The sequence below is a fragment of the Melanostigma gelatinosum genome (assembly GCF_949748355.1).
Source record: "Melanostigma gelatinosum genome assembly, chromosome: 14".
Taxonomy (NCBI): Eukaryota; Metazoa; Chordata; class Actinopteri; order Perciformes; family Zoarcidae; genus Melanostigma; species Melanostigma gelatinosum.
Window position 1 is genome coordinate 5,354,226 of NC_136647.1, and position 16,151 is coordinate 5,370,376.

Consider the following 16,151-nt stretch of genomic DNA (forward strand, 5'->3'; position numbering starts at 1 on the left):
ACCACACGGTTATTATTGTCAGCATGAAGATTTGGGTCTTCATTTCAGACCACAAGGTTTCCTAATCATGATGCTTTTGTGTCTAATTCTGACCAAACCTTACCCGTCCAGGATGATAAAAGGGTTTATTTCTGCAGCTGAGGTTTGTAACCATTGTCCTGTCGAGGAGGGCTTCAGATGAGAACATACTCGAGTGTGTCGTTCTGAAGGGCAGATATGAATGATGCATTTAGTCGTTTCATTTGGAGGACTTGTTTGGAGGACACTTATTGGAAACATCACGACTCCAAGAAAAAAATCTGGCTGCTCGGTCGGAACAAATTTCTAGTTGAGATCCAAAACATGTTCTCATTGAAGTGTGTACAGATTGTAAAGCCGTCTGAGGCTAAAATAAATTAATTTAATTACAGGCTTCGTTACTCAAAGAACGAATGAGCTCATTTAAAGCTACACATGCTCACTGATTGGACCAGAGGTATAAGACATGCACTAACATTACATTAAACATACGTTAAACGTTAGATGATCTGAATAGTTCCTGTAGTTGACATGTCTACCACTAGATGGCGCCGTTGTATTTCCTCTCCACTGCAGCTCTGAGAGGACCTTTGTCCTTTTCCTGTTCTCCTCTTCTGCTGTTTCATCCCCATCTCAAGAAACAAATAACAGTTTCGTCATAATCTGTAATCTCTGTGGCACTTTTCCCTTCTGTTGATGTTTGGAATACATTTCCCAGGGTGCAATTCTCCCAAACATGACTTCAGACAGACTGGTTTTTTCCTGTCTTACCTGCCAGGAAGGTCAAAATCCAACCAGAGAGAGGGAAAAGATAACCATTTAAATAGGATATGTTCCTTCAGCACATAGCTGCAGCACTCATGTCTCACAGTTTTGCATGAAGACGGTCGTCTTTAAATAACTCCAGTTAGCCAAACTCTCCCTCCGTTCACCATGACAACGACCGTGAGGTCTATTAAATCGGATCTTTTCTATTTGTCATTCATCATCATGGCATGATTACCAGGTTCAGCTGCAGCCCTTCAGTTCAGCTTTAAGGTCCCACATTATTCCCGCTTCATGATTTTGAAACCGACCAGAATGGATTTCTTAAATTGAATGATTTTACACATTATAGCGTCTTCACCCTTCATCAACTCGTTTTAAGATCCTTTTTATGATATGAGATGGTTTTATTATGACGTATTTGACGTGTCATTGCGTGCTAAATTACTCTGGGTTCACAAGAAATCTTAGTCTTGTATGTTGTTATATTCACAAACAAAAAAAGTGTATTTTTATCATATTCACTCCCCATGAAGTCCTGAAAGACGTTGTTTTATTCCAAATAAATCCTCTTTGGGGACTTGATGAAAGTAAACCTGCTGATTGGAGGTTTTCCAGGTCAGAAGCTCTAAACTGGGCAGACTGGAGGCAATAAGGAACCAGTAGGCCTTCCTCACAGAAGACACTTTGACTCGTCATAGCAGGAAAATCACATGTGTTACTAATAACACTAACGATGTCTCCGCTCTCATTAAGTGTTCAAGTGAGTGTGACGGTGAACCTGCATGTACAACACAACCCTGGATTCAAAGCAGCTGGATTGAAACCAGCCAACATTACTTTGATTATTTACACCCGAGCTCTTTTCCCCGTGACGAGTCACTGAATGTCGTCTGTGACAAAGGCCTGCAATGACTGCAGTGTATCTAAAAACACCTGCACTGATTTAAAACATTTGATTTCAACATCTCTCCTCGCGTCTCTGCTTTGAGCAATGAAGGTGAAAATAAGTGTATTTTCATGTAAAATAGCTTTGACTTGTTTTATTCATCCTTGTACTGAGCTAAATCTTTTCCAGGCGTTTGTCCCTGTGTATTTTGCATTTGAATCAGGCATTTAAACAGATGTATGAGAGGGAAGGCCAGTTTTCCTCTTAGCCGCTTGTTGCAGTGGTTGAGAGGGAAGACTGTAATTTGGCTGACGGATATTAATACTCCAGAGGTCGTCCAATCAATCGGTCCGGCCACTTGTTGAGCAGCCTCGATCACTTATTAATCAGTGGAAATGAGCTGTGATTACGCTCTGTGACTGTGATGCTCTACATCAAGGCTGCAGGTTATTTTCCACCTCGTTTCCTTCGGTACGGCTTCAGAGAAACGAGCTGCTGTGGGGTTTGACAGGAAAAACAGGACCATAGAAAAACGATGTTGGTTGTTGTTGGATGTTGGTTTTGACCTACAGGTTCCTGAGGGGACGTTCTTTTTATTCCACATTAAATGTTTGATTCGAGGAAAGATAACATCGAGAAACAAAAAGGGGATTACAAGGCTCGACTGAAAGGCTGTGCACCCGCTCTGCTGCCTTGTATCTGAGGTTTACCTGAGAATCTTCAAACTCTGCAGCTTTAACAGTGACTGAACATGTCCCCTATCACCCCCTTACACCAGAACTACATCTCCCCATCCATCACCCATTAAAACATGGACAACTTGTCCCCATCTCCCGGGTCCTTTTGTCTATTCATGCTTCTTTCTTTTCATTGTCTTTTTTTCTGACTGCTTCTTACGTGCTCTTTTCTTCAATAAGTACAGGATCTTCTGTGACATGCTGATTGTACTGTATGTCTTTACTTCAAAATCCTCCAAACCTGCCCAGATGTTCTCTTCGGTTTCTTTTTTTGTGGGATTTGATTTGTGGGATTCTCATATCACACTGAAAAGAAACACTCAATGCCACAACGTTAACGTCGTGAAACGATGGACACACACCTACCTGCTCAAGGTTAGAAATAAGATTATGGTTTCTGTTGAAATAATGTCACAGCCGTCACAACGCAACTACTATCAATCGATTTTTTTAAACACCCTCAGTGGACTTCAATAACGGCGGCACTGAATGAAGGTCGGAGGAAAGGAGAATGTTCACCTTAACTCACCTTCACAGGTGTGTTTCTCTCTCTGCTGCTCATAACGAGATGGATGAAAGGAAGCAGCAGCTGTGTTCTTCTGCGTTTGTGTGACGCTGCAGACAGTTTTCAACCTTTCTGTTAAAACGTCTCCCAGTGGCAGCAGGAGGAGCCACGCTGGGTGTCAAACTCTCGGATTGTTGCCAAGGAAACTTTGTCTTTGTCATCAAGGTTGTGACCTTTTTGAATAAATAAATGTCCCTCTGTCAGCTATGAGGATGCTACTTCACACCTCAGATTTTATAAACTTCTACTCCCACAGGCATGAATAGAAACTTTGAATGAAATACAAAACACTGCATGTGATTAAGGCCTTTAATATCACAGGCATGAGACCGCTGCTTAGAAAAGGTGAGATATATATATAATTGCACTACTGCTGTCAGTACAAACCTGTGACAAAAAAAATGAAGATGTAAGAGTGAAATATACTACTCTGCATATCAAAACAATAGATGTGGCAAATTTGAACATCAAAAGACTTTTTCTCTGCCTACAAAGCAGTTTCCTTTCAGCTGGAAAAGGATACCCAATTTAAGGGTGGTCCGATCCTTTGTGCTTGTTAAAACCCCAATTTCTTTTCCTACACGAGTTAAATACAGAAGACGTGACACCTGTGCTTGTGGAGGCTTTCCAGTTGTTTAAAGGCACATTCGTCACACGTAGACAGAAAGTAACTTTCCCAACATCTCTCGGTTTCATCAATGATAAATTCATACCCTGCATTAGTAATGAGCCCTTTTCACAGCAGCCATTGTGACGCGCCGTAGCAGAGTACACACAGGTGTAACTGATCCCATTGATTATGGTCCGTTGTGTTCAGTCACAGCCAGCATGCACAACACCAGGGCCATAATTAATGTTACTAACTAATGACACCTGTGTTTACCCTGCCATGACATGCCAAAATGGCTGCTGTGAAAAGAGGCCGATTCATCATTTCATTGTACATCTTTCATCAACATTTTGGAAAGAATTCACAGACGTCGAAGTCCATTGAACAGAATTAAAACGGAATCATGTTAGAAGCTTCATTTATACATTTTGTGATAATCTGAGTTACGATGAATAACAACATGCTCGACTAGTGGGGTGTTTATCAAATCGCTAGAGAGCACATCTGTAGCTGTGGAAGCAGTATTGAACGGCCGCTCTCTCTCTCTCTCTCTCTCTTTATGTAACCTCGCAGGCTGAATCATCATCATCATCATCATCATTAAGCTGTTTGTCTTGTGCACGTCTTGAGGATGAGACGCTCGTCTTCACTTGCGCAATCCATTTCTCAGTTTTCTCGAGGCCAAGAAACATTTCGTGTGAAGGTGTGAACATGTCATGTTTGATCATCTGTAAATCATCAGCCTGGAGGGACTGGTTTGATGACCGACATTGACAGCTTCTTGCAGCTCCTGTCATGTATTTTTAACATGTTTTTTTTAATATATCAGGCAGATCTGAGTACATAACTCAATCTGAACTGGGTTTCTGTAATTCTATATGAATGGGATTGAACTCAACAGGACACAAGAATAGTCTGACATTGTGACCGTTAATAAGAGCAGCTTGTGTTTGCAGCCCAGTGTCTGTAGGATTTATGTTCCCATTGGATGCCCAACGCCAACGTTCAGTGCCAGAAGGAGTGTGGCCCCTTTGCAGCACAGTGCAAATTAAACCTTACTTTTTTTTTTTGACTGACAAAGACTTACGTCCTCATGTGCCCTTTCGAGGCCTGTGTCCTCGCATGTCTGGTTGTGTGAAACTTCCTCTGACACCAAGCGTCTCAGATATCTTTCCTCTCGGGGGCGAGCAGATGTTTGTCCGAAATAAGAGATAATAAAGCTGTGGAAGACGTCAATACTTGCGCAGAGCTGATTTGCCTTCCTGATTTCATGGAATGACCTTCGTACCAGAACAAGCTGTTACAGTTCTTCCAGGTTTTGTGAAGATTAGATGATTTTTACATCGGCCTCGAGTGAATTGTTCTAACAACATGCATGTAGGCTATAGATTACCCAGAAGCAAATGCTAAAGCACATAAACACACAGAATAGAAGATGGAAGGATAAAAATGCTTAAAAGAACAACAAATGCTCAAGAAAATGTCATTTTCTGAACAAAAGTATATTATACTTGTAACCTACTGCCAATCACGACTCGTTTTACTTTGCATTTTATGATCATAATGCGCTGCAGCGTTATTATTGAGGCTCTCCACCTTGATGGAAGTCAGAGTTGGAAATGATTATGATCATTTAAAACCATTGTTGACATTATTTGCGGCAGCAGGGAATCAGGGAGAGGATGTTGACATTTAAATAAACTGCTGCAGTCGTCGCTCTCAGTCGAACTCGGCTTTGAATCTTAAAATGTGATGATCGTAATCGTAGATCTGTTTGAAGGGTGAATCAACACAGATTCAGATGCTGTTGGTTAAAAAAGCCGCTGCTGCACTACACTCGTTGCTTCACCTCAGGCCACATAATTAATGATGTGAAGCAGGTGTTTAACTTTTCACAGCTGATGCGACACCACTGATTCAGGCGTCCTCTGGATGTGCATGTGTGTGTGACAGCTCTTTGCACAAGGTGATAGGATGAAGTCAAAGCTGTACATGATCAGCTTTTAAGCCAAGAAAGTTCTGGATTTTGCAGGTGAGCCAGTAGGAAACATTGACAGGCTCAATGGCTTTTACGAATTAACTCTTGAATATTTGATACAGAATGTAACGGCCACGCACAAAAACGCACAACTCCACAATGTTAGATGTGAAACTGAAGTACCAGATATCATGGCATGGTTGAAATGTAGAACCGTAAAATAAAAATCTAGTCAAATTTCCAGAGCAGCAGGGCGATGTTGAGTATTTGATTTTCCACTAAACATTAACTACATGGTACCTTTGAGAGGACTCTCCCACCGTGAAGCACTTTTATGAGGTTTAATCAAATGTGTTAGGAGGAAGGGGAAATCAAATAATATATCACATATAACAATATGTCTAATAAATAATCCTTTTTTTATTCTTTGAGTTTTCAGTGTTATGTATCGCCGTTTTGGTGCCGAATACTAATAATGTTCATTGCCACCAGACGCATTGTAATCCTTAAAAAACATCTGAGCTTGATTTTTCTAAACCTCTCATCACGTGAAAAGTCTAAAATAAAAAAGAAGTAGAAGAAGCACAACAGGACACAAACACCAATGTCCACGAGGATCATCTCTCTCGAAACAAAAAAACGGAGGTAAGAAATGTACAGTATTATTTGACACTATAAAGGAGATCTTAATGCAAATGAATCCAGAACACATCTGGTGATGTTAACAGCTTTAATTTCAATTTAAAAACGCTCCAGAGAGAGGAATCCAATATTTGATGGTTTTTTTGCGGAGACATTTTCTCCTCCTTAAATTATTGGAAGAAGCCTAGCTGGTGAAGACGTTTTTATTTCACAAGAGAAAAGGCAATTTGTCACAAAGCTTAGACGAATGATGATAAATTTGCACATGAAAAAAATAGTGTTTCACTCAAATGACCCAGCTGACGTCATCCTGTGAGCACCAAAGCCCGAGCTTCCGGATTGAAGACAAACGGCAACAGTTTGTAGTAAAGACATTGCAAACAACGAAGCAGCGTGATACAAAATGCAATGCAAGCACACTTGGTCCTCTGGAGAGCTTCTTGGACTCTACCTTTTTGTTTCGGCTGTCCGTGTAAAAACTGGCCTTCGGGCACTAACGTCACGAACGCGGTGGCCCGAGTCCCACCGAAGCGTCACCACGTGTTCTTTTTAAACTGCGAATACTCAGACAAGACGAGCCGTGAGCAGACTCTCCGAAGAATCGCAGCATATGAAAGAGGAGAGGTCGTCGTGGGCAACAGACAGCTCCCGGGAGCCATGGCAACGGCAGACTGGTACAATAGGTTGCTCCGGCACACAGAGAGACGAGATGGGTTGAGCAGAATGAGAGGCGACATGAGAGGGGGGATGTGGAGAGGAAAAGGAAGGGAGTCTGGATGAAAGCTAGAGCAGCAGCTGTGCCTGTTGATCGTCCTTTTACCGCGTTACTGGTCCTTTTCTCTTCTGTTCTTCAAAAGGAACTTGACTCAATTAGCGTCAATATGACACCGGGATGCCTCTCTGTGACTTCACAATGCCGTGAAGCGCAGTGTAATTTCCTCATTTACTCGCACACATGCTCGAAAGCCAACGATCCCAGCAGAGTAAGTGGCGCCCTTCGCCTACAGCGCTGCGTGGGGGAATTTAACTCCTGACGCCTCTTTAACACTCCTTTAGCTCTTTCAGGGAATTAAATCTCTACTACTAGCGGTGTCAGTGCTGCAAACACGGAGGCGCAAAGGAGGCATACAGACAGGAAGTCTCTTTGTAGATCTCCTCCTTGAAGTCTCTTCAGAGATGGGCCAACTTATTGGTTAGTTCGACGACTCCAGTAAGCGTCCAGGTCTAGACAGCGGTGCTACGACCCAGCAGGGGGAAGGCTGTTGGCAGGCCACAGCTGGGCTCCAGACCTCTCAGACTATGAACCCCCTGAAGCCCCTGTAACCCTCCTTGGAAACCATGGATCCCCCCTTGGAGTCCTTGTATCCCTCCTTGAAGACCATGTATGCCTCCTTGGAGTCCTTGTATGCTTCCTTGGAGTCCTATTATTCCACCTCTCAGCCCAAGTCCATCATGGTGAGTCCTGGACTCTCGGCGGGGCATGGTAGCCATCGCGGCGGCAGCCTGGATGGAGCGGGCCCCCGGCGGGGTGAGGTTGTTGTGGTTCAGGTCCATGTTGGACAGCAGATGACCCAGGGAGTCCCAGCGCTGGGATGAAGGCAGGCGTATCAGGGAGGAGTAGCCTCGCTCGGGGAACACGGCCGTCACGGGAGGCTTGCTGGTCTCGGATGTGAACACCGGAGCAGGATCCTGGTATTCCCTCAGAGGCGGAGGTGGTGCGGTTCGGAGCGGGGCTGGCTTCAGGTAGGTGCCCCCCCGCGGGTCGGCCAAGACCTCACTGTAGGGCGGAGGAGGATCTTCCATCAGAACTGCCTCCTCATAGCAAGGTGGTTTCCCAAATAGGTCTGTGTCTGGAAAAAAAGAAGACTGGAATTAATTACAACGGTTTAGGACACAATCACTTAGTTTGATTTCGGAAATATTCTTCGTTTGGCTTAAAATAGCCATGAAAGTGGCGTAACTACATTATGCAAGTCACGTGAGGAATAAATAAACGTTGACTTCTCGTTTCACATGGGGGACGAACCCCGGTCCTCCTGGCTGAAAGGTTGTTGGTCCCATCCTGCCCACTTGTATGTGCTTTTTCTGTCTCTATACTTCCCTATGCATTATTACGTATATAACGTACAACATACTTTCGTGGGATATCTACGAATTACAGTGCACAATGTTTTGTAGGTATAGCTACGAATGCTGAATGAGACCAGTCTGTCACAACATACACCAACATTTCTGCGAGTCAGCTTTGCTGCCAATTTGTCCCAGAGGCCAACTGCAGTACTGCAACCTAAAATAAACCCCCATCCCCATAGACCACCATCATAATGGGACCCCTGCAAAACTGTTGACAAGACGTATCAAACGGCATGTACGGTCAATAATTACTCTTTCTGGTGGAGGCTAGAAAAGCTGACAATGGACACTGCTGAGCATGTGCACTGGGCTGCTGACGCTGAAGCAATATCCATACAAATACATGAATATACACGTGTGTGTCAGGGTGCAACACAAACCGAACGCTTGCAATACACAACGTCCTGCTGTGATGCATGTGACAGTGTGTTCAGCTGTTGGAACAAAAACCATCACAGCACATTCTGAACTCTCTCTCTTTATCACTCGGTCTTATTTCAGGCGCACTCGTTTCCCACTTGAAGACTGAAGCATCGTTGCTAATGGAGGAACTGCAATGCAGCACTCTGTGCAACAAGATAGATAATCACATGGTGAACAGGGTGCCGCTCTCCCTTTTCACTGAGCCCCGTTGTTCCCCCAATCTTAACAGTGCTGTTGTGTACTGGTGTGTTTCAGTCCATTTGATAGATTATTAATAGAGGGGTATTAATGACACAAAGCTTGTTTTAATGTTGTTATGGGTTAATTGGATTTAAATGTGTTTTTGTGGCTGGGATGCTGCGGTAGATCAGCAGCAGAGAGTGTAAACAGGTTTGCTTCATTATGTCCTTTCAGCAGGGAGGGGCTGGGCACTGTTGAGATGTAGGGAGATAGGTGACATCCTTCTGCAGTAAATGACATTCTGTTCTATTTAGTTGTGCTCATTGGTATGTAATACGTGCCCATAGATAAACTGTGCAGTCAGCAGTCATTTTGAAACCTTTTATTGATGGTGATTTCATTATTTTGTATGATTTGGATGTCTGTTTGGTTTCGCTCCCCCTGTGCTCCCTGGGCAGGTGGTATGTTCCAGTTAGATGAGAAGCTGAGAAGTTTAAACCTCATTCATTGGAGCAGAGGTAGTGAAGAGTTGGCAGCTTGCTTCCTTTGTTTGGTGTTCTTTTTCTTCAGTTTAGTTTTATTGAAATTCCCAGGTTTCATTTTCACCCTTTGTTTTAGTTGGTTGTGGTTTGACACTATCAGCAACATTGTTTTCACTGAAATCTGTAAAATATGAGCACAGCACAGTCAAATAAGAAGATATCACGATTATTTACTGCAGTATTTTGTTCACCAGCAGCTAAATATTCCTAATTTGCTCTCCACTAATTGAACCCCTGTTGCTAAATAAACCAGTTAAAGATTCAACAGTGATGTGTTCAGACTGGTGCAGATAATTGGACACAAGTTCAGTGTTTTCAGCAGAAACAGCTGCAGAGGTGTGTCAGTTGTCACGGTGCATTTAAAGAGTGCTGAGAACAGTCAACAGACTCCCTGTGTTCTGCTGAGGGCATTTCAGCAGCTACAGCTGACATGAGTAATGGAGCGATGCGTCTTTCTTTTTATTTATTCTATTGTATCGGATACAATTTCCCATCATGTGGGTGAAACAGCAGAAAACAAGTCGCTACATTTGACTTCTGAGTGAAAGAAAGTGCTTTGACATTTTCTTCTGGCTGGTATTAAAGAAAAAAATAATGAATGTGTTGGAATTTGAGTGAATATGTTTTAGTGTAGAGATATAAAAGCACACAAATAAGATTTTTCAGGAAATGGCATCTATGCTGCAATGCAAAAGTTCACAACTGCAATATTTTTCAAAAATACCTTTCAGAGAGCCTGTGGACATACTGTAAGACTGAGTCTATATTCTAACGTATCGTCAGTATAAAGGCAAATATGTTGGGCTGATGAATCTGCCCAGATCCTGATCAATATTTGTCGAAATGTTGCACAAGCTCTCTGCTGCAACAGTAACTCGGCTTGTGAAGTTCTTGCAGAGGCTCTTTTGGGAAAAGAAAGTATCTTCGGCCTTCGCTGCTACCTGAATGTTTTGTATGCTCGTCTTTGCTCATAAGCGAGGAGAGATTATGGCGTCTGATCTTAACCAAACCATGTCATTGGTCGGGACCGTTGAAAACCGGGACATTTTAGTGTTTTACAGATATTTGTCATGACTCGGGGGGGAAACACAGCTGGAAAAGTGGGACAACCCTTCACAAAAGTTCAAGTTTGCTGTCTGTTGGTGGAAAATATGAACAACTATTTGATGTAAATGACCCTGAGTTCCAAGAGTCCCTGATGATCACAACCAATCCACAGCTTGAACCTGTTTACATCCTCAACAGCAAACATCCCAGTGGTGAATCAACAGCTGTTTTGTTGTACTGTTGCCATGGAGCCAGATGTATTTATAGATGCGTGTGTGTGTGTGTGTGTGTGTGTGTGTGTGTGTGTGTGTGTGTGTGTGTGTGTGTGTGTGTGTGTGTGAGTGTACCTGACCAAAGTCCATCCCTCCTACAGGATCACACTTTCATTGTTAACTCCCCCGTCCATCTCCCTCTGCTGTCATAAATACCAGCTGCCAGGACGGCTTTAAATAAACATCAGCAGAAAGACATGGGACTGATGTTCTGAGGATCAGAGGGGTTTCGTTTGCAGCAGCTCTGTGGGGATAAAGTGTGTGACTGTGTGATACAGTGATCTGTGACAGCTACAGCTATACATCACGGTGATCACATTGGTCATGGTGAGTGGAGTACACTGAAACATGACTTGCAGTGCGTGTTTTATTCCTGTATATCAGGGCCTTGTTTCACAAAGCGGGTTTAACATGTGAAAACCAGTTGTCAATGTTGGTTTATTCGCCACTTAACTTCCGTGCTTCAGTAATGCCATCCGTAGTGATTTGAACCCAAGCACCGATTTCTTTTTCATGATTTTTCCAGTTCACAACTCTGTGGCTGCAGACGGCTGCAGAGGAGGAATCATCAGCCACCACTGAGCGTCTTATGAGAGCTGCTCCCAGTGTGAACATCCTGTCAGAGCGAGACATGCTGGCTGTGTGGGATGACAGCTGAGTGATGCTGAGTGATGCATGAAATCTGTGTGTTTGGAGCAAAACTCGTACGTTGTTTTTACCGTCTTTTCGAGGCTTTAAAATGATATTGTCTTTGCCTTAAGCATTCAACGCTCTCGACTCCAAGACTGCCTTCTGCTGCCAGTTCAGTTTTTGTTTCAGATTTAACTGTATGATCATTTTTGGAGAATTGAATTATGTTTTACTGAAAGGTGTTTCTATTATTTTGTGCATTTACGGTATATCCTGTAGCGTACGCTAAATAGAAACACTATAAGCTGCAGCCTCCGTGAAACTGTCTCAGCCAAAGCTTTACGTTACAACCTTCATGAAGCTGTGTTTTCGTGCAGGATTTTTGTATTAGACCAAACAAACGAGATACATGTTCATTCTTAAGCCTTGAGTGCTTTCGTTCTGTTCCCAATGCCTTTTGGATGCATTTACACTTGGCCTTTTTGATACTGCGTAGCTATCTGAAGAAGCGTAAATGGGGTAGAAGTCAAGAGAGTGTGAGAGCTGATGTGATTCTGCTTGTGTCCCACCACTCTCACCATCTCCACGCCCCTCTCTTCCCTCTGGTAAAGACGACTGAAGCGGCTCCTGGCTCCTCTCTCGGTCCTCTGTTGTGCTCAGCTGGTCGGCACCTGCTTCTCTTTTAGCTCTGCTGCTGCCTGGATACTAAACCTCTTCATCAGTCTCCTTTGTGACCGAGACTCCAGCAACCTTTTGTTTCATCTGGTGCTGTCTCTGCTCATTAAACATCTTTGACAGCAGCTGATGCTCCTTTACTCACTCCAGCTCTCCTTCCACTCTCCAAAAATCCCTCTTTCCCACGTCTTTACTCTCTACAGATATTTGGAGCTTTGTGCTCTTCTTCTTCCTTCATTGCTTTCTAATTCTTCGTTCATTGCTTTTTGATTTATTGGGGTTTTTTCTTTCTGTAAATCATTTTAGGATTCATTCTTCCTCAGACAGCAGCATCTTTTAATCTTTGCGAAGTTAGTATTTGATGAAACACTGTTGCACATCTGCTGTACATGTTGCTCTAATGTCACTTAGAGCTCGTAAGATTTGCATTGGGTCCTTCACTTCCACTATATGACACACCTAAAGAGTCAGTATTTGCCAAAAGCACAAGTGGAACAGCTCAGCGACCTGCAGTGTCGGTCTGTGTTTGTAGCTGGCAGCTGGGAGTGTGAACGAGGCAGGGTGTTGATTAAAGAGAGCTTTTATACCCGATGGATCTGGTTCCTGGTGTCAAAATCATTACCCAAATCCTGTTGATTGCCTGATCCAGAGTTTCTGTTTTACCAGCTGGAGCAACAAGTGAACCAGCTATTGCTTTTGCAGGGAGGGACGTCATCTATCGTGTAGCTGTGGCTCAGGAGCAAGCGCGAGTCATACACTAATTAGAAGATCAGCGGTTCGATTTAATTGCATGTCTACTGACCATTTATCTGTGCTGAAGCCAGAATACCAAGGCTGTTTTAAATGAACTGTTTATGACCTATTTTCAGTTGCGTTGGCGGTGTGGCTCTACGTCTAGCGAAGTTGGTTTTTATTGGTTAAAATACCTCAATATCGATATTGATTGACATGGAATTTTGAATGAACATTTGCGGTCCTGAGAGAGTGAATCCCACCAAACCCCTGACTTTTTCGTCATGAAATTTAGTTCAGAAATTCTGCGTTATTTTGAAGAATACCTTCAATGTATCGAGGACCAATACCCCTAGTTAAACTGTCAAAGTACAATCAATGTCTACTAGTAACTGGTCATTACAGTTTTATATATATATATTTCCTACGGGGGTAGTATATCCCCTTTGATTGACTTCATGGCCCCTTGTGGGGGTCCTGACCCCCAGGTTGGGAACTACTGAAGTAAAAGAAGAGTGACTCAGACTCCGGTCGTGTTGCTACTCGCTCCGTCACCACTGGGCCTCCTCAGTCGCCACCCACGCCTCAGCGGCAGCTGTCACCATCACGCCCCTGCGGGGGAACACTGCCCGGCAGGCAGGGAGGTGGAAGCTGGGAAGCGAAGTGTCTAAAAAAAAAAAAATCTGACAGTGAAAAATGAAATCCCCCTCCTGGTCCTCTGTGTGCATCTGAATTCCTCATGTGGATGTTGTGAATTTATTCCATGTTTCTCATTCTTTTTGAATTATGTTTTTTGTTCAAGAGTGCACATTTTGCATCTTATGACTAAAATACGCATTTGGTCCGTAAATAAAGGGAAAGAGGTTTGATATTTGTCAGTAATCACTCAGAATAGATTAATGTTCTGCTTGAGAGAAGACCTGCAGTGAGTTTAGTGTTGAGGCTAATGGATGCAGTCGTTCATATTTAGACTGCCAGTGTTGAAATACAGCTTGGGAGCGATGAGGAAAGAAAAGCGCTCCGTTGAGTGCTGGCTATTGATTCATACAATATTGAGGTCCAATATCTTGAACAAAAAGCAGCTGGAATTGCTGGCGAGCAGCTCCGAACAATTAGATTTTTACGGTCGATCACGTGTTGACCTGACGGTTGTTGAAATGGTGTTGGAGTTTGTAGCTTTTTAATCTCACGAGAGTTTGACCGCCGATTGAACAAACGCTTCATAATCATTGACCAACAGCACATAACTCACTTGGTCCCAGTTCATCCTGTTGGCATGCTTTGTGCTCTTGAGATCTGAAAGGTGCATGATACCAAATGTTCAATCATGTGATATTGAGGTTTGATATTTTGTATATTGAGGCAACACTTGAACTAAAAAGCACTTTGTCACCTTTTTAAAAATTGGCCCCAAGTTCCTCTATTACATCCTTCCCCACTTCACCTTCCTGCCGCTACATTTCCAAGTAAAACTGTTTAAAGAACCGTTCAGCAACAGCTTAAAACATAGTACTGTACAAACACAGTTGAATAACAATTCCTTTGCGTTACCTGGCATGCTGACCCAGTTTGCCTGTGGCATGAGATGAGGGACCTGCAGAGGAAGAGGCGGCGACAGGGTCTGAGGAGGGCAAAACTGCGGCGGCTCCCTGGGCAGCTGTAAAGGTGGTGGTGGAGGCTGGGGAGGAGGAGGAGGAGGCGGGTATCCCCCGGGGTGACAGCTGAGTGGCTCCATCTCCACGGTCCGCAGACATTGCTCCCTCAGGTGCTCCTCGTGGCGGCGCTTCAGCCTGCGCTGCAGGAAGCTGCAGAAACAGCAGAGCATGACGATGACGGCCCAGACCAACCAGAAGCCGGCGAAACAGGCCAGGAAGGTGTAGGTGCCCTGCGACATCACCATGGCGGTGACGGGACGGGCTGAGAGTTCCCCCTCGCGAGGCAATTTCAGACGCACAGGATGGGATGAACGAGAGGTCCTGTTTTCCTCTGGACGCTGTTAAACTTGTGGCTCGTCTCTCTGGGGTCAATAAAACAAATTCTGGCACTTTTATCACATTCTGTGATAAAAAACGATGTCGCTGATTCAAATGCTGCTATCCTATGGGCTGTAGTCCAAGGTGGAAACTAACTGAATAAAAGCAGGTGATGAAAGCTGTTACCAGCAGCTTGCCTCTCTGGCGATGACGGATAAGCCGCTTCCCTTGAAAACTGATGCATTGAAGTCAGTTCATCCTTCAAAATCATCACAATGGCAGGTTTGTTTCATGATGGCCGCTCTTTCACTCAATACTTCACAAAATGTCTTGTTGAAATTATCAAGAAAATAATTTCTAAGATCCTTAGAATTTTCAAAAAGAGTTAAAAATGATGACAAAGTGAATTAAAAACATTCAGTCAATAAGACGTCCTGTAGTTCCAGCCTTAGTTGTTTATGAAGGGCTGTCCGTCAGTAAAAAGCAGCACCCTCAAAAAAAAGTGTTATTGCGTATTTCAGCATTTAGAAAACTGCAGTAAATCTAAATCTGTTAGTCAATCTTCTGTATCCGTCCAGATGTTTTAGAAATCAGCTCCGCTGCAGCACTCCTCATTTACATAGAAATGTGTCTGAGTCTCAGGATAAACACACACAGACAAGATTACAGATGAACTCTGCAGCTTCACAGGTGTTTCAACAGCACCAAACATCCACTTCAATTCTCCAAAAAGCTCCAGCAGGCTCCTTTCAATAACCCACCCACTGAGTGGTGGTGGCTGAAAACTTTTCCATCTTTTCTGATGGAAAATAAAGTTGCAACGGCATCATCACCTGAAAAAAATAATAAAAAGTTGAAGCTGGAAGAAAACAAAAGCCTGTGGGCCGGATGAATTGAGGCAACGTCCAATCAGAAGCGCCAAAACCCCCTGAGGTGATGTGGGAATCCCTGTCGTCCACGTGAAGCCTTCCGAGCTGCGAGGGTTTGGAGTCTGGGGTCCGTCTACACCGCTGGGGGGCCGAATTCCTCCCCCTCAGATCCCAGCGGGACTCCTCGGCCTCACGCTGCTCTACAAAGACACACAGGGAGGAGACGAGACCATCGTCAGCGATTATCAGAGGACAAATGCAGACAATATTTTCAACACAGTGAGAAGTCTGAGCGGTAAAAACAGCGTAGAGGCCGTGAGTTTATGAATCTCAGCTGTTCGGGCAGGATTATGACGCCGACCTCGGGGGGTGAGTATCAGTTTCACACTTCAGAGAGACAGCGATGTGGTGAAAGAGCCTCTGAAACAAAAACTAAACATTCCTTATTTTTGTTAAAACTAATGAATTACT

General features: G+C 43.7%; 1 protein-coding gene across 1 annotated transcript; it reads right to left on the minus strand.

The window, feature by feature from the left end:
* Positions 1-7,428: 7,428 nt before the first annotated feature.
* Positions 7,429-14,738, minus strand: prr7 (proline rich 7 (synaptic); the record flags this gene model as incomplete). The annotated part of the gene is made up of 2 exons (XM_079283306.1): positions 7,429-8,054; positions 14,390-14,738. The coding sequence occupies 2 exons, from the start codon at positions 14,736-14,738 to the stop codon at positions 7,429-7,431; spliced, it is 975 nt and encodes a 324-aa protein (XP_079139432.1).
* Between the last annotated feature and the right edge of the window lie 1,413 nt (positions 14,739-16,151).